The sequence below is a fragment of the Candoia aspera genome, chromosome 6 (assembly GCF_035149785.1).
Source record: "Candoia aspera isolate rCanAsp1 chromosome 6, rCanAsp1.hap2, whole genome shotgun sequence".
In the NCBI taxonomy this organism is placed as follows: Eukaryota; Metazoa; Chordata; class Lepidosauria; order Squamata; family Boidae; genus Candoia; species Candoia aspera.
This window is the reverse complement of record NC_086158.1, coordinates 89,736,310-89,755,309: the sequence shown is the minus strand read 5'-3', so window position 1 is coordinate 89,755,309 and position 19,000 is coordinate 89,736,310. Positions and strand designations below refer to the sequence as shown.

General features: G+C 40.8%; 2 protein-coding genes across 3 annotated transcripts in view; both read right to left on the bottom strand.

Annotated features, from left to right (window-relative positions):
* The window catches only part of ZSWIM8 (zinc finger SWIM-type containing 8), a 746,829-nt gene that overhangs the window by 133,479 nt on the left and 594,350 nt on the right, over positions 1-19,000 (bottom strand). The gene's annotated exons all lie outside the window — the stretch shown is intronic.
* The window catches only part of VCL (vinculin), a 79,330-nt gene that overhangs the window by 33,421 nt on the left and 26,909 nt on the right, over positions 1-19,000 (bottom strand). For both annotated transcript variants that reach the window (XM_063307641.1, XM_063307642.1), the window contains exons 3-6: positions 18,527-18,677; positions 16,709-16,817; positions 11,361-11,483; positions 5,601-5,761 (exon numbers count right to left, since the gene is read on the bottom strand). In XM_063307641.1, the coding sequence (XP_063163711.1) occupies positions 5,601-5,761; positions 11,361-11,483; positions 16,709-16,817; positions 18,527-18,677 (544 nt within the window). The remainder of the gene's footprint in view (positions 1-5,600; positions 5,762-11,360; positions 11,484-16,708; positions 16,818-18,526; positions 18,678-19,000) is intronic.

Sequence of the window (19,000 nt, the reverse complement as noted above, 5' to 3'; positions counted from 1 at the left end):
GTCTCCATCCAAAGAAGATGGAAAAGGCAGGAGAACTAACTACCTGGCTGCACCAGCATCTCAATTTGCCTTCAAAGACTTTTCACTTACTTTTTCCCTCTTTTTTTCACAGAGTAACTGTCCTAACTAAGCAAAGACCACGCCAAGACGAGGAGAAAGTCTCTAGTGTTTTATTTACTGCTATTGTAGAAGAGAAAATCCTACCAAACTGAAGAAGCGTGAGAAAACCCAGACAGATAAACCCCAAAACTCAAGGCGGGTCTGCTCTGGGTTTCTTTGAATGACAGCTCAAAGTCTCTAAACTACGCATGCGTTTTCCCCCCTGGATAGGGGCCTCCTCCTGCTCAGCATCCGTACTCATGACAGTAACTTTCCTTTTTCCGCTGGAATCCTAAACATGAATGAAGCAAGCACCAGCCATCAAACAGGATGAATTCATCCACAGCCACTTTCTCAGCTCAGGTACTGCCAGCCTTAATCGCTAGTGAGAGATACTATTATCACCTGAACAACGTTCTCTCACATGGTTAGATGTTCAGTTGTGTACCTATTCTAGGTGTTCCTTAGTCTCACATTCACCTCTCTCATTCCTGGGTCCAGACAGAGGTTACTTCCTCCAAAATGAGAGCAGAGCAAGGAGAAAGGGGACGTGGTCCTTTCCACTCTCTAGCAGATGTAGAAATGAGTTTTCAAAAGGCATGTGTGTGTGTCTAAATGCACATATTGCACACATGTTGGCAACAGTTGGTGCCAGCCGGTATAACTGCATGTTCTTGGTGGGGGGCAGATGGGGAGGGAACCTAATGAAACAGGAAATGAGAACTTTAACCAGGATTGTTCTTTCATAGCAAGAATTTCAAATTTAGGATTCTGGAAAATCAATCATTAATGCCAACTAAAAGCACTTTTCACAGAAACCTTGAGAGTCATTTTTTCAGAAAACCACCCATTTTTCCCATTCTAATCCAGCTTCTGAAAAATCTGTTCCACGTTTGTAAACACCACATCCACTGCAGAGGTAAATTTTCCTTAACAGGGAAAATTTAATATCCAGGATTGGACCATTTTCAAAGACCTTACCCTGAAGAAAAGTATCAGACATTTTAAATGAATAAAATAACAACTAAATAAATAGCAGGGTTTTACAGTGGGAAATAAGCTTTATGGACTAAGGATATATTTGAATTCTGAGCAAAATCACCTAACTGATGTCACCAGGCTCCTTAGAAAGTGATACCACCTACAGTTTCCACCGCAGACAGACTTCTCTTTCTAGGTAATGGTAACTGGAAGCTCAATTTTAAGCACTAGCTTAGTGCCTGTGATTTTCAGGCATGATGACTGAATTCACATTGTATTTTCAAATAATCAAAATTATTTATTTCATTTATGGGCTGCTCAACTCCTAGTAACTGTGGGCAGATTACAATTAAAAACTAGAGAGAGAGAGAGAGACCAAGACAAAAAAGAGATCATGAGTGATCCAAAAACAAACATATAAACTCCAACCATCCATCCAACAGGGGTTCAACCTTCACCCTGCCCCAAAGCTGGAAGAATAGCCAGGTCTTCAACAGCGTCTTCAATGCTATCAGGTGGGAGACATCCAGATCTTTTTTTTGCAGGGGGGGAGATATCATTCCATACTTCCAGGGTCCATCAAGTAGATAACACTACTTGATTGATGGGACTTGAAGTGTACTCACTCTGCCCAATCTTGCCAAATCTGCAGAAACAACCAAAGACGGGTGGTCTCTCAATAACCAGGCCATATGCCATGAAAGGCTTTAGTAAGTGATAACTCGCACCTTGAATTGCACACAGAATCCAACAAGTCCAGCTCATAGAACAGTGGGATCATATGGGCATAACAAGGCATGCCACTGCCCATGCTGCTGCATTCTGGACCAGCTGCAGCTTGAGTCCAGAATGCAGTCCATATAAGGCTGCCCTTGAAGATCTTCAAGGGCAACATTATATGGACTGCATTACAGTAATCCATCTGTCATTCTTGAGGTGACTAAGGCGTGAGAGACCGTCTGGTCCAGGACAGATCACAATTAGCAAAGGCCCTCATGGCCACACCTGCTCTTTGAGGCAGGAGTCCCAATTGTGCACCAAATGTGAATAAGTGCAACTCCATCCATGACCAAAGATGGAAGATCCCCAGATCCAGGGGGCCCAAATATCCACTCCCACTCAGTCTTGTCAGGATTGAACCTGAGTCTGTTCCTCCTCATGCAGACCTGCACAGCCTCCAGATTAGGGACAGGATCTCAACAACATCACTTGGTTGGCCTGGGACCAAGATGTATAAATGGGTACCAACAATATACTGGTGATACCTGACTGTGAACTGATGGACAGCAGTTTCACATAGATGTTAAACAGAAGGGATGAGAGGGTTGAATCCTGTGGCTCAATCTCTCCCCCCACCATTAAAACCAACTGAAAGAAGACAACCACCACAGACCAATCCCCTCACTCCTGAACCTTGCAGCTGATCCAGAAGGATACAATGATCAACAATACCCAAAACTGCCAAGAGATCGAAGAGCATGAGGATGAGTGCACTATCCATACCCTGGCTCTGCCACAAACCATCAACAAGCATGACCAATTTTGTCTTTGTACTGTAACCCACCCTGAAACCCAACTGCAATGAGTCAAGATAATCTGTCTACTCCAGAAACCTTTGGAGCTTCTTGAGGAGGGGGCACACACCACCTCCTTCAAGGCTGGACCCCTCCCTCAAAGAAGCAGATACCACTACATGGACCCAACCACAGGTCACCTCCCAGGCAGCCTTGACCAACCAGAAGAGACCCAGCTCTAACAAACAGGTGGCTGAGCTCACAGTTCAGAGGACCCCATCCACTTCCTCAGGAGTCATAGCTGCAAACTCACTCCTGATAACCCTACAAGAGTCTGCCTTGTTTGCAGTTCAACTCCAAGTAAATCCAAGCAACTTTATTTATTAAATTGATTTATGCACCTGCCCATCTCACCATACCTCCAAATGCAATGTGTCATATGCATCTGTTTCTAACAGTGCCATAAGTCTACAAAAAGGTAATTTCTCCCCTCTCATAAAGCTGAATTTAAAAAGAATAGTTGCCCAAGTACGTCTGAAACACCTCTCAAATCTATTTTGGGTGGAACTTCCTCCTAGAGAACAAGATGCTTGTAAGCTCAAGAGGAAGGAATTACAAAGCTGGACTTTCTGCTCCCTGGTCAGGAAGGCTGCCACAATTCAATCCGTGCTTCCACATCCTGCAAATATAAGAGTGGCTGTAACTCACTTGGAAACAGCCCTATCACACCAGCAACGCTTTCACTCGCTTGGAATACTCTGCCTTTAAAGGTCAGTAGTGTAACACCCGCCACACAGGAAACTGCACAGCACACCGCACACCATCCCCGAGCCATGCTTTTCTGTTTTAGTAGAAAAGGCAGTAGTTGTGGGTTGAGAAAGAGATCTTACCTTCTAAAAGGTGAGGGGGGGGGGGAGGAGAAAATTAAGGAGAAAGATAAATGTAAGTAATAGTTCTAAGAAAGAAATGATTATTAATAGTGGGCTAAACTGCATTCAGTCCTAAACGATGCTGGGCACCCTCTGCAGAAGCAGAAGTTTACCCATAACCACCAGTTCTTCCATCCGTCTCAGTGATGAATAAGCCAGAATTCAACTCCATTTCACAGATTCATGATTTAGTGCATATGGTGATTTGGGAATTATAGTTCCAATGAAGCAAAGCATTGCTAAATTCTGTGTGTGTAAGCGGGCTTAAATCAAGATAATGTGTTTTAAAAATCTTAAAAGTCAGTTGCAGCTACCAGGTGATACAGTGTTGGGACACCCAACAGTAAGTCAGAAAGCTGCAGAATTGAAATTAAACGTTGATTTATTCCTTTTCCCAGCAGAGCAGAAGAAAAGAGCTCTTCAGTCCAGCTCCTCCCACAGGATCATCTTCTGCTAAATCATAGCTTATCCTTACATGGAAACTGGGCCAGTAAAAGCAATGGACAGAAATGCAAAGCTTGCAAGATGCTTGACAGTTTTGTGGTTCTCAACCCACAAATTCTTCATTACAGTCTTTGAAAAGAGTCATTTTCTCCCTGAATCCAACACATTTATAGTGGTCCACTAATTGGAAATTGTAGCTTTCAACCAAAAGCAAAAATTCAGTTCTAACCAATTTAAGTCTCAAGTTGTAAATCTGGGAGTTGGCCTTTAACGTACCTATCTCAAAACTTAACTCCAGGAAGGAAAAAAGGGAGAATCTTTCCCTCTATTTTCAATTTTGTTATTCTTTTTAATCCTTTTCAAAATATTCCAGGTGCTCAACCCCCAATTATTTTACAAATCTGATTATGTAAAATTTCTGACTCCTTCTAGGAAGGTAAGTATTTATTGAAATAATCACAAGAGAATGTCTGGAAGAGGGTTGAGTCTAAGTGAGATTCTGATCGCCATAATGTCCCTTTGCTGATTCGCCTAGCTCAAGATCTGCAGAAAGAATTAATGTAACTTGATAATTTTCTAAATACTTGCAAGGAAGTTGGGCAAATTCCATTTTGGATGCTTTCATATGAAAATCAATGGGTGGGGGGGAAGGGTCCTACTTAAAAAAAAACTAATTGCAATTTTACATCACATGCTTCCAGTCCTAATATCCCAGTTTCAATTAAATCGAGAGTCAATCTCTTTAATTTCCAAGGAACTGTTGCTAATTGAGACAAGCCATTCAGAAGTTGCCCTATATAGGCCTTTGTGTTTCCTCCAACCTTCTTGCTCGAGATCTGGTTTCAGCTCTAACCATGATTTGCCTTCATATCCAAATTGAAGATCAGTTAATCACCTCTCCCCAAAACAGTATAAAAAAAGCACAGTTGTGATGTGAGGGCTATTTGTAGCTTGTGCTCAAAGTATCCGAGCAAACAAATGGTTGTGCCAAACAGGAAGTTGAGAAGAAAAGTTCAGATTGGAGAGGAGGAAGGACCCTAAAATACTTAAGGCTGTGGCTCTTCTCCTATCCCCCAAACTGTGGTTTAGAGCAGTGTTTCTCAACCTCAGCCACTTTAAGATGGGGGGACTTCAACTCCCAGGATCCACACATCTTAAAGTGGTTGAGGTTGAGAAACATGGTTTAGAGGAACATTCAGATTATGATATTTTGTTTATTGGGGTATCTGCATGCCAGGAGATGCAATTTTAAAACCAATAGCTATCCAATTTGTTGGATTCGTTATATGAAGATTGCAAGGCAGCGTTAAAATATTCTCACTATATTTAATTTGCTAACAAAGGAATTACATTATCTTAAAGGTAAAATCACATACCAAATTAGCTAATATCACTCTGTAAATTAGTACAGGTTGTCCCCAGTTTAAGAATGCGTTCCATTCCCAAGGTCTGTTCTTAAGTCGAATTTGTAAGCTGGAAAAGTATTATTGTTTAATACTGTATAACTAGTATTGTGTAACTAACTCGAACCATTGTGTATTTAACTTGAATTGTACCTGTGTTTTTAACAACACAGGTTCAGATTCTTGCATGCCTAATCCTAGATCGCTCTCAAACTAGACAGCACACCCACCTTGCTGGCCCAAGCATCTTCATCCCAGGATGTGAGCTGTAACACACGGATTATTTCATTTATTTCAGTACTCATCTTCTCCACTGTAAATTTGCGGTTTTTCAAGGCTTCCTCAATTCCTTGGCTTTGGGAGTTTTTAGTTGTTACGAAAATCTTCATTGCTGCAAAAATTACACAGAGTGTCAAACAATATCAGGGAGATATGGGTGGGAAATGGCCTTTTACATAAACTCGGGCAAAATAAATAATGATACTCTATGGCTATTTCCCAGAATGTTTTTTATACACATATATAATTTTTATTAAGAATTTTGATTATAATAGAACAATCTAATACAAATTAACTTAAAGAAAGAAAAGAGAATAGAAAGGAGTAAAAAGTGCAAGAAAAAAGAAGAAAACAGAGAGAAAAAAGAGAAAAGTAAGAATATTATAAAGAAAGAAAAAAATATATAAAGAAGTGACTTCCAACCTTCATTACAACAAGTATAAACAAATTTAGTGACTCTTCACCTCCTCTAAGGTTACATTTATCTCTTCATCCCATATCCCATATCCCATATTTGTTTATCTATAAACAAATCCATAAAACATAATCTTTTCAGTCCTGGTGTCAGCAGAAAGTCCATAAAGGGTTCCAGAAGTAACACCATATCTTATTTTAACCTTAATCAAATAAATGAACTTTATATTCCTCCCTTTTACTTCTAACAGTCTTAATCTTTAGTTCATTCAAATATTGTTGTAGGATTTTATTTTTCTTCATTTCTTCTTTGTCCCATCGCACAGAGTTCTTCGAAGGCTTTAACAAGCCTCTTTTGTAAATCCAAAAGGAAAGAATTATCCAGGTCACTCTCTTGATTTGTCATTTGTATTTCCCTTTTAAATTTTAAAACTTCAGCCAGTTTCGTTTGTCAATCCAGTGAAACATCCTTTTCCAAGTCATTCTCTTGGCCTGTCAGTTGTAAATCCACTTTTGATTCCATCTCTATCTTGTTAGATAAAATATGTTCTACATCTGTCATTTTTTCAATAACATCCTTTGGACGTAGTCTGTCCATAGAAGCAGGCATCGTTACTGACATGGTTGATATTGTAGCTACTATTTTCTGATTCCATTCTTCAAAAGTCTCTTTCAGTATTTTATTATTATAACATTTTGCAGGCTTGTAAATCTTTCCTCTCCCTATAAACTATAGTCCCCTTCTAGTGTCCAGTTTTTTAATTCATGAAATTGCTTATCTTTGTAAAAACCAAAAGAGAATCTATTTCCCACAAGAAGCTATTCTTTATAATTAATTCCAAAATATTATTGTAAAAGTTTCAATATTCCAATTTTATCTGGACCCATCATGGGACTGTTGCTGCAGCATCTTTCCAAGAGCACAGCTCTTTCAAGAAGCAATGAACAGAACCTCAGAGATCATGTGAGAAATACAACCCCTTTATTCCACAAAACATTATTATTCCAGGATGCTGCACATCAACTCAAACAAGTAAAGGGCATATTCAGACAGAACCTAATCTGATCCAAAAGCCTGCAGTGATATCTTCCTGTTTCATCAGGCATAAAGAATGAAATTATATCAAGAGTTAGCTTCTAAGGAAATACAAGTTAAGCTTTTTTAAGTTCTACCCAATGAGCATCCAGAGAAGAGTTGGATCTAGCCACTCAACCAGACCAGATCCAGTTCTCCAGCCATCTCAAATTATCAGCACTAAGTTGTAGCCAAGAAGCTTTTGTGATATTGTAAGGAATTATAGAAGACATCTGCCAATGACTTTCTACTGCTTCACTTGCAAATTCAGACTGCTCCTGACTCAATACCTCAAGAGCTTAAGTTTCATTAGAAATGTTAGGCCTGATTAACAATGAATCTACAATATCTGAGAATGCACCTTTCCCATATATCCTACCTTCAGAGGTATGTTAAAGTCAGAAAAGACCTGGGGCTGATATCAATGTACTCTGACCAGCTCTAGAATCAGAGCACTTTTAAGCTCCTTGTTTGTGCAATTCACTTCTGCAGATTCCTTTTTGAAATAATCAGAAGGAACATTTTCCTCTTTGCAAGATTTCAAGTGTAGACAGACAGTGTTAAATAACATTTCCTTTCTTAATCACAATTATTGTTATTGTTTGAGCTAAATGTTCATGCTTTCCAACAAATGTATAGACTTGATCCAAAATCAAACAGGAGCAATATCTTAACCTGAAATGCAGTGCCCACTCAAGGCAAGCATCACAAATATGTTGTTGTTTATTTGTTTAGTCGCTTCCGACTCTTCGTGACTTCATGGACCAGCCCACGCCAGAGCTTCCTGTCGGTCGTCGACACCCCCAGCTCCCCCAGGGACAAGTCCGTCACCTCTAGAATATCATCCATCCACCTTGCCCTTGGTCGGCCCCTCTTCCTTTTGCCCTCCACTCTCCCTAGCATCAGCATCTTCTCCAGGGTGTCCTGTCTTCTCATTATGTGGCCAAAGTATTTCAGTTTGGCCTTGAATATCATTCCCTCAAGTGAGCAGTCTGGCTTGATTTCCTGGAGGATGGACTGGTTTGATCTTGCAGTCCAAGGCACTCTCAGAATTTTCCTCCAACACCACAGTTCAAAAGCATTGATCTTCCTTCTCTCAGCCTTCCTTATGGTCCAGCTCTCACAGCCATATGTTACTACGGGGAACACCATTGCTTTAACAATGCGGACCTTTGTTGTCAGTGTGATGTCTCTGCTCTTAACTATTTTATCGAGATTTGTCATTGCTCTTCTCCCAAGGATTAAGCATCTTCTGATTTCCTGACTGCAGTCAGCATCTGCAGTAATCTTTGCACCTAGGAATACAAAGTCTTTCACTGCTTCTACATTTTCTCCCTCTATTTGCCAGTTATCAATCAAGCTGGTTGCCATAATCTTGGTTTTTTTGAGGTTTAGCTGCAAGCCAGCTTTTGCACTTTCTTCTTTCACCTTCATCATAAGGCTCCTCAGTTCCTCTTCACTTTCAGCCATCAAAGTGGTATCATCTGCATATCTGAGAATGTTAATGTTTCTTCCAGAGATTTTAACTCCAGCCTTGGATTCCTCAAGGCCAGCTTGTCGCATGATGTGTTCTGCATACAAGTTGAATAGGTAGGGTGAGAGTATATAGCCCTGCCGTACTCCTTTCCCAATCTTAAACCAGTCCGTTGTTCCATGGTCTGTTCTTACTGTTGCTACTTGGTCATTATACAGATTCTTCAGGAGGCATACAAGATGACTTGGTGTCCCCATACCACTAAGAACTTGCCACAATTTGTTATGGTCCACACAGTCAAAGGCTTTAGAATAGTCAATAAAACAGAAATAGATGTTTTTCTGAAACTCCCTGGCTTTTTCCATTATCCAGCGGATATTGGCAATTTGGTCTCTAGTTCCTCTGCCTTTTCTAAACCCAGCTTGTGCATCAGGCAATTCTCGCTCCATGAATTGCTGAAGTCTACCTTGCAGGATCTTGAGTATTACCTTACTGGCATGTGAAATGAGTGCCACTGTTCGATAGTTTGAACATTCTTTAGTGTTTCCCTTTTTTGGTATGGGGATATAAGTTGATTTTTTCCAGTCTGATGGCCATTCTTGTGTTTTCCAAATTTGCTGGCATATAGCATGCATTACCTTGACAGCATCATCTTGTAAGATTTTGAACAGTTCAGCTGGGATGCCATCATCTCCTGCTGCCTTCTTATTAGCAATGCTTCTTAAGGCCCACTCAACCTCACTCTTCAGGATGTCTGGCTCTAGCTCACTGACCACACCGTCAAACCTATCCCCGATATTGTTATCCTTCCTATACAGGTCTTCTGTATATTCTTGCCACCTTTTCTTGATCTCTTCTTCTTCTGTTAGGTCCTTGCCATCTTTGTTTTTGATCATACCCATTTTGGCCTGGAATTTACCTCCGATGTTTCTAATTTTCTGGAAGAGGTCTCTTGTCCTTCCTATTCTATTGTCTTCTTCCACTTCCACGCATTGCTTGTTTAAAAATAATTCCTTATCTCTTCTGGCTAACCTCTGGAGTTTTGCATTTAATTGGGCATATCTCCCCCTATCACTGTTGCCTTTTGCTTTCCTTCTTTCTTGGGCTACTTCTAGTGTCTCAGCAGACAGCCATTTTGCCTTCTTGGTTTTCTCTTTCTTTGGGATGTATTTTGTTGCCGCCTCCTGACCAATGTTGCAGACTTCTGTCCAGAGTTCTTCAGGGACCCTATCTACTAAGTCCAGTCCCTTAAATCGATTCTTCACCTCCACTGCATATTCCTTAGGAATATTAGTGAGCTCATATCTAGCTGATCTGTGGGTCTTCCCTAATCTCTTTAGTCTGATCCTAAATTGTGCAAGAAGAAGTTCATGATCTGAACTACAGTCAGCTCCATGTCTTGTTTTTGCCCACTGTACAGATGTCCGCCACCTTTGGCTGCAAAGGATGTAGTCAATCTGATTTCGGTGTTGTCCATCTGGTGAAGTCCATGTATAAAGCCGTCTCTTAGGTTGCTGGAAGAGAGTGTTTGTTATGCAGAGTGAATTGTCTTGGCAAAATTCTATCAGCCTATGTCCTGCTTTGTTTTGTTCACCCAGGCCATACTTACCTGTAATTCCAGGTGTCATTTGACTGCCCACCTTAGCATTCCAGTCTCCTGTGATGAAAATAACATCTCTTTTAGGTGTGTTGTCCAGTAGGTGCTGCAGATCCTCATAGAACTGCTCTACTTCAGCTTCTTCAGCATTTGTGGTTGGGGCGTATATTTGGATCACTGTGATGTTAGATGGCTTGCCCTGAATTTGAATTGAGATCATTCTGTCGTTTTTTGGATTGTATCCAAGCACTGCTTTAGCCACTTTACTATTAATTATGAAGGCTACTCCATTTCTTCTGTGGTCCTCTTGTCCACAGTAGTAGATCTGGTGGTCATTTGATGTGAAGTGGCCCATTCCAGTCCATTTCAGTTCACTGATGCCCAAAATGTCTATCTTTAATCTTGACATCTCCCCAATAACCACATCCAATTTGCCCTGGCTCATAGATCTTACATTCCAGGCTCCAATGGTGTGGTTCCTTAGAACATCGGATTCGCCGTTCACCACCAGCACCGTTGGCCGCTAGCCGTCCTTTTGGCTTTGAGCTAGCTGCGTCATCACGTCTGGGGCTAGTTGAACTCATCCTCTGTTCCTCCCCAGTAGCGTTTTGACCATCTTACGACCTGGGGGTCTCATCTTCCGATGGTATACCGACATATCTCTGGTTGTACTGATCCATTTAGTTTTCATGGCAAGAATACTGGGGTGGGTTGCCATTACCTTCCCCAGGGATCGCATTTAGTCTGACCTCTCTGTCATGACCTTCCCGTCTTGGGTGGCCCTTCACGGTTCAGTTCATGGCATCACTGAGGTGCTCAAGCTCCAGCACCACGACAAGGTAACGATCCTTTGCTGAAGATCACAAATATAACAACATATAAATAACCCATCCATTCACATGTCCCAGGAAGCCCAGCTTCCAGAACATAAATAGGAGATATGTAGGCTATGTCAGCTGAGAACTTCCCCACCCCACAAGACAGCCACAAATAAAACCACATATTTAGTTATGCAGTTGGTTTACAAGACATATAAGAAGAATCTATTTTTGAAAAGCTTTCACTATGCATATTTCTTTGGATCACAAATTTATGGCATATGTATTCATGCAATCCCATGCTTTTCCATACATATTTTGATAGAGGATTACCTGAAATAAGAACTGGTAGGAGTTCCTTCACAGTGTTCATGGAGTTGACCAGCATGACTCGGTGCTCCTGGTGAGTCAGCTCTTGCTGTCGTTCATCAATCATCTTGGCCATCTTTGTCATTCCTATATCAAGAAAATGGAAGATGTTTTCTTCAATAAGCAATATTTTGCAACTTCAGGCAAGAATGAATTACATTAAAGGACCAATTGAAAATGTCTCTCTTTAATGAAAGTTGTCACCATTGATCATGAGACAATTTAAAATTCAGTATCCCATAATTTTGCTATGTTCATCCATTTGGAAAAGAACACCAAAACATGAGGGTTCTTATGTCATATTATGTTTTGGATTATAGTCAAAAATATAAAAAAAACATAGTAAATCAAGGGGACATTTAGCAACATATGGCCCTTTTTGGCTTTTGATTAAATGTCTGTTCAAGAAAAGCAAAGAACACAGAAGCAGCTTGCTTGTGAGGGATACATTTCAATAGCCCAAAACTTTTATGCCATTCATATCCATTCATTCACAGTTGACTGTGTACAATGACATAATGAATCAATGAAACAATACTGTTACAGAAAGAACCAGGAAGTCTATAAATGCTAATCTGACCTCTGCCATTCAGTTACTCTCTGCCCTTAAGCAAGTTATTCTGCCTTTGCACTGATCTCCCTATAGCACTGCTGCACATATAATGATACAAATTACTTCCATTAAGCTCATCAAGGATAGCTATTATCAAAGAAGGAGATGCTGGATTTTATCATTTTAAATGGGATGGCCATTGTGTTTGCATATGTGTGTACAAAACATTGTTCCATATAAAAAGTTTCCACAAGTTTGTTTGTTTATTTAATGGATTTATAGGGCTGCCCAACCTAAACAATGTGACTTTAGTTGGTATACAATAAAAACCAACAAAAACAAAAAACAAAAAAATAAGCACACAACTTATTTATTTATTTATTTATTTATTTATTTATGCACACGTTTTGAAAAAGCAACTCAATATACAACATGGCAACCAAACACAATAATTAAACAACCAAAGGGGGATCTCCCTCAACTGGACCCAAATGCCTGGGGAAAAAACAGGTCTTAACCTGCAAAGTCTTGCAGGAGTTGACTTAAGTTTCAAATCAGCTCCTTGAAGAAGGGCAGCGTTAGGCAAAATCCCCACAATTTACAAAATTATGAACGTTCTCCCCACTCACATACACAATTCTGAAAACCCTCCCACTTCATTCTGTGGAAAGTGGCTGCTCTTCTTACAAGGAGTGTAAATATCTGCAAAGCAGGTCCAACCTGGGCTGGAGGAGGAAAGAGCCCTGAATGCCATGCTTACCTATACTCTAGTATACAACAGTTTTCAAGAGCAAGTACTTCAAAAGGACTGCCATGGAAACACATACAGTTGCATTCTGTTTCCATCCTGGTATAGCACCATCTCTTATTATGATTAATAATCATAACAGTAATAAAGCTGAAGGCACTGAAGATGTTGCCTAGTCTGGCAATGAAACATCTGCAAGAAAACAACAAGGCTCAGAGAGCACCAAGGACTCCGCAGTAATAAAGCTTCCATGCACATCCTTCCGTAATTCCATTGCAGCCTTGTACGAACTGGACTTTAGCCTACAAGCTTCCATGCCTATTTAGTCTCACTCACATCAATAAGGTCAGGAACTTGAGTGAGCAAGGGAAGGACTGCAGCCTCAGGGTGGATGACCCTCGGAGTTATTTCATCAACAACACAGTGGGAACATTTCACATTCACTCTCTTCTCCCAAGTATACAAAAACTCTCATACAACTACACTAGATCTCTATGTTTAGAAGGATGTCCACCCCCACAGTCAATCTTTGCATTGGCATGTTAAGGTGAGCATAACAAATAATCTTAGAGGAAGTCAGATACCAAGGATGACACGAATATGAAGCAGTATATTTAGTTTCAGGGTGTGCTCAAGAAAAGAGTGAGCTGCTTAGCATAAGCTGCTTAGCATAAGTGGTAGGTAGATGGTGCTCACCCCTAACCCAGTGACATCCCTGGTGACTAGGGGATCAGGATTCAATAGCAGACTGTTCTGCATTTTCATACAAAGGCTTTTGAGTTCATTTCCCAGGCATTTAGTTAAAAGGAGCCCAATTGGCAAGACAGGAAATTCTTTTCCCAAAGAGATGCACAGAAAATAATCAATACATTATAGACAGATTCTGCTTAGATGAAACAACCGCAGCTCCTGAATTTCAATTTCCCATATTAAATGATATTTGGCACAGAAACATAATCTACGCACAACGTATTTTGCAACCCTACAGAAAAGCAACCTCTCCAAAGATCACTCTTAATGAATTGCCAGTTTAATAAGTAATTTATTGCAGCCATTGATCGGCAGAAAAGGCAGAAAAGAAAGAACAGATGTTTTACGGAGCACACGCATATAGATCAGGCCTGCTCAGAGCGAAGCACCTCTCTGCTTCCCCTTCTCAAAGCTAAGAAAGAGCTTCTGCCACTTCAGGACTTGAGAGGTTGCTCTGAGGTCCTCCCAAGTTCTCAGGGGTGTGCCAGGACTGTTGGAGAAACAAAACACAGATGACTTTGGGAGGGATTGGGAGCAGGTTCCCCAAGTCCTTGAGTGAATGAAGCTGCTTTGGAACTTTGGAGAAGAGGACCTACAGGAGGGAGCCTCATTAAAGGATCTCAACAGATTAATGTATGATTACTTGTGCATCAAGCATGTTTTGGTGCAATATTTCACAACTTTCTCCTTTCTTTCTGGATGTTATACTTGTATTCCTGGGTTCCCCCTGGAGTCTTTGCTAAGACAGGTATGGTGTATCCTAACTGTAGTTCTCAATAACACAAAAAGCATCACATATGAGCTATCAGTTCAATCTCACCGGCATCATTTACCAAGAATTTGGTAAATTCTTTGGCAAATTTGCCATCCAAGAAACCCAATGGAAGTACATTAAATTAGATTTCATTTCTGACTCAATGTCTGAGATAAGGTACCATGCAAAGGTGATGGAGGAAATCACTAGATCCATAGTTGGCTGTCAGCCCATCAAAAAAATTTCTGTTAGGAGGTTTCCAGAAAACCCAAACAAGTCACACACTCCAACAAATTAAGTATATAAATGAGAAACAAAAGCCAACATTAGCTATTTTGGGAAGTTTTGTTCTCTGCTCTCCTAAACACATGCAAACACAAACAAGTGACCCTCTTCTCCACAATATCTCCTTTCCTCCCTCCATGTCAGGAACTTCTTGCTCTTCTCCTCATTATAAATACAAGGAAAAAGAGTAAGGGTGCCCAAGACTGCTCCACCCTCTGAGTCTGCATTCCTTTCTGAATTCCCTCCAGCTTCAGGATCATCCATTCACAACATTCCACTTGGCCATTCCTTGAGGTCAGGGTAGATGCAACAGGGACAGCTGTGACAAATTTAAAAGAAGGCTACAGAAGAGTTACAGCCAGGGTCAGTGAAAGAGAGCTCAAGAAGCTTTTATCTAGAAGCATTCACATCTTATCAAACAGTTGGAATATCAAATTCCTGGGGTTAGAAAAACAGGCCGCAGAGGAGTGAGGATGCTGGCTGGAGAGGTAAACATTTAAAGTGACAGCAGTGTAAACCAGCATTGTGTATGGCAATTAGCCCAGCAACAGGCAAGACTATAAAAGAAAGAAATTATTTCCACGAAGTGTCACTCTCAAGATAGAGGACGACCCCCATGTTCTTGGCTAAGACATTTGGCCAACTCACAAGAGCCAGGTGAGATATTGGAAGAATGTGTAAGTGAAAGGGAGGGAAAGAATGTTCTATTTCTTTAATCTTTGTAACCTATGGAACTCATAATTTGCTTAAAGATTCTAGCTGCTCTTCCAATGGCGCCTAAGGAGAAAAAGGGAAAGGTGTCCCATGTGTGGCTGTGTTGTCCCATCATAAAATTCCACCGTCTTCACCTCAGCTGGGCAAAAATTAGCTCCTTCAGGATGGCAGGTCAGGGGTCACCACCATCAGCAGTTAATCAAAGACAGAGGAGGAACTTGAGTGCGTGCTCAGAAAAGAGAGCGAACAGAAACTGCTTCATTATAGGGTGGGACTCATAATACCAGAGGGCTAGTCAGAATTTCAAAGGGAAATTGTGCAACAGAGCCCATTTCTTGAGCCATATATCTGCCCCATTTGTGACTTGGAGTAGTTAACATCAAAGCAGCATGATGGCTGGAAAAGAAAGGGCTTAAGATAGCGGGCTTTAGTGAGGTCAAGCAGGCAAGGGTCAACTCATTCTCCTGAATGTCAGGAACCTCTTTTTTTAGATGAGAAGACATTTTAGGGCTGGTAGACCTTGAAAAATGTGTTGAGCTTCCCAACCAGAGCCTCCAGGTGGCAGGGACTTGCCCATTCACAAAATCAGTGCCATCATTCAGGAATAAACGAACAAACTAAGAAATTCAATGCAATACTAGGATGATTTGGAGATTCAAACAGCAAACCATCTGGAGAATATGTAGGAAGCAGATTGATTATTGCTTAGGGAAAATCTTACAGTGTAGTCATTAAAAAAACCTAAACTATCAACCAACAATAGGCAAAAAAAGGCAAAATATATACGTGCATCACAAATGTACACACATACACTACTCATGAAAGCAAAGCATCTATACACAACTAGGAAAATACTCAGCACAAACCACTAGCATACAAATACTTGCACACTCTTAAGAAAAAGAGGGGAAAAACATCTTCTACCCACTCCCTCCTCCCCAGTTCAGCTTCATGTCTACAGTGGGTAGGAAGGGTGGATTCATTCTTGGAAATGCGAGATGGCTGTGAAGCATGGTGCTCACTTTCCCACATATCAGCCTCTCAGAAATAGGGAGCTACAGGGAGTCTGGTGGGCAGCAAGAGATCCTGTGGATCAACTGTGTGTGTCTAATTGGTACTAGGGGCACCCCACGTTCAGCGACCAAATTCAACCCCGTCCATGTCTTGATAGCTCACTGATGGAAAGGCATGGCTTTGTTTAACTATAGATGTGGAAGGAGCAAATTGCATGAATTAGAAGTAGGGCTGCCATATTTTGATCCCTTGCCACCATGGTCAGTCCAAAAATTGCAACCATTTGGCAGCTTCAGCAGGCTGAGAAAAGCCGGGTTCAGTAGAATGACCACAATCCAGCCAGCCCAGTTCTCTGCAATGCCTTTTTAGGGCAATGAGTTCCCCACACACAGGTCAGGGGAAAACCAAGAACCCCACATTGTAGAAGATTCAAGATGAAAACAGTACACAAATTCCAGGAAGGGGAAGAAAGAGCAATCCTAGGACTATCTAACCTGGCCCCAAGTTCTTCGTGTATGTCACCAAGTCTTCCATTGTCTCCACCACCTCTGCCACAGTCAGGTACTCTAGAATTCCTTTGCAAACACGAATGATTTTACGGACCTGAAGGAAAATAATAACTATGAAATAATTGAGTAAGTTTTTTTCTTTTGTTAGCAGCCAATGGTTTTAAATTAAAAGAACAGCTCATAGTAACTGCAAACTTGCACATTGTTAGCTGTCATTCATTCAAAAATTCAGTGTCCTAACAGCCAGGAACCACGCTGAGACAAGGAACAGGTCTCTAGTGTTTTATTGTTGCTACATAACAGGGAAATCCTAACAAACTGAAGAAGCGTGGGAAAAACCCAGACATATAAACCCCAAAGGTTAAGGCAGGCCCGATCTGTGTCTCTTGGAATGGCTACCTAATTCCTCAGTGCTACGCATGCGCTTTACAGCCTGGATGGGAGCCCCCTGCTCGCCATCCTTACTCATGACATTCAGCAAGACCACAACTGACTGGGTTTCCACAACACAATAAGCCATAAACGATGGTTAATAAACAATAATGGTTTATTGCATGTAAATCCAAACCAACCATGCTATGGCTTCATGTGTAGTATGAACCCAATCTAGCTGTCTTCACCCAGAGAAATCACCACTTATCATGTCTGTCCTATTTGGATGAATATTCAGAAGTTGCCATTCTACTGACAAACACAGAAATGCTGCCTGCATGCAAGTTTGCTTATAGTTAAAGTTCTCTGTCTGTGGTGGCAAATGTACAAAACTTTTGAAAAGGCAGGTTTGAGAATATATTATCCAATTTCAAGGTTTAAAGAAGAATGAATGCTTTCTGGAAATTAGCTTTTCTGAAGGGAAACAAACTTCTCTGCAATATCAAGAATTCTTAAGGTAATGCTAGTTTGCGTGCGAAGATATCCATGCATGGGGAGGTCAAAAAAGTCAAGATGGTGGTTGCAACTATGTGATTGAAGCCCCCTGACATATGTAAAAAGAGCTGGGGCTTCAATTGTACAGTTGCATCGAGCATCTTGACTTTTTCACCTCCCCTGTGGACTTCTTGGGTGGATGGGGGCACCTGTAGATGCCCCTGTTTGTCTGTATGGTTATTAATGAGTAATAATTCAAGAACCAATGCTAATCAAAGTGTACCCAGGCATTTAATTTTAATGCAAATTTCTCTGTTAAACCTTAGTAAAACTGAGCAAAAACAGGAAAAATACCCCATACATTGGGACTGCAAAAGAAAGGCAGTATTTATTTGCAGCTCAGGACAAAATGCAAGAAGACATGCAAAGTCCATGAAAGGTGCTCATTAGAATGCAAAACTGTAGGTATGGCTCAGGAATATTTTTAAAGTTCTTCTTTAAAAAAATAAGAGAAGCAGTACTATTTAAACAACGAAGACCAAAACCCCCGTATTCAAGGCTTTCAAAAGGCACTTTGATGCTAATTTTCAGAAACACGTTATGATGCATTTTTCTGACAGTATGATGACCTTGATGCAAAATAATGAAGTAATAAAAAGATACTCGCTAACAGAAAGGATAGCGTTCAATATTAATATTTCGGCTGAATCTCAGCTCACATTATATCAGAGCAAAAAACAATTCCCCAAAAGAGAAGATTCTGAGAATGTGGATGTTCAATATAACAATGACATCTTCAATACCAGTTCAACAGTTTACAAAGCATTCAATACGTGGAAAAGCTGTAACACAGAAATGAGCCTTTAGGTCATTTTCCCAAAGTCCCAGCTCCTGACATACTGTACCAATGCACTTTACAGTCTTTAGAAAGCCCACCTCAGCTTCATCAAATGTCAGAAGTAAGTCCGATGTCCCTGAAAGTATGCCTCGGGACCCATCAATCAGGTAATCACGAGCAGGTACTGAATAAGGATCCGCTTGGAGCATCTGAGCTGCCTGGACAAGTTTTGTGCAAGCATTTTCCACTCTGTAAATAAGGGTGATGAAACAAAAATTAACATTGGTCCTGCTATCTTCAGGAGGACAGCTTATAGCAATATATCTCTTTGAGAGTCCCCCCTCTTACATGGCATACATTATTTCGTGCAAAGATACTCCATGATTTAGGGCTGGTAGATATATCTGGAATTATTGTAATGGGATCTGGCTGCCGTGAAAGGGTTCCCTGTTCACAAAACAACTTTCCAGAGGACAAAATGATAAGGCTAAAAGAGTAGGTCAACCTAGATGATCATTCAACAGTGGGCTTTGAGTCCCCACACTTAAAACCACTTTTCTGAGCCCAGCTTT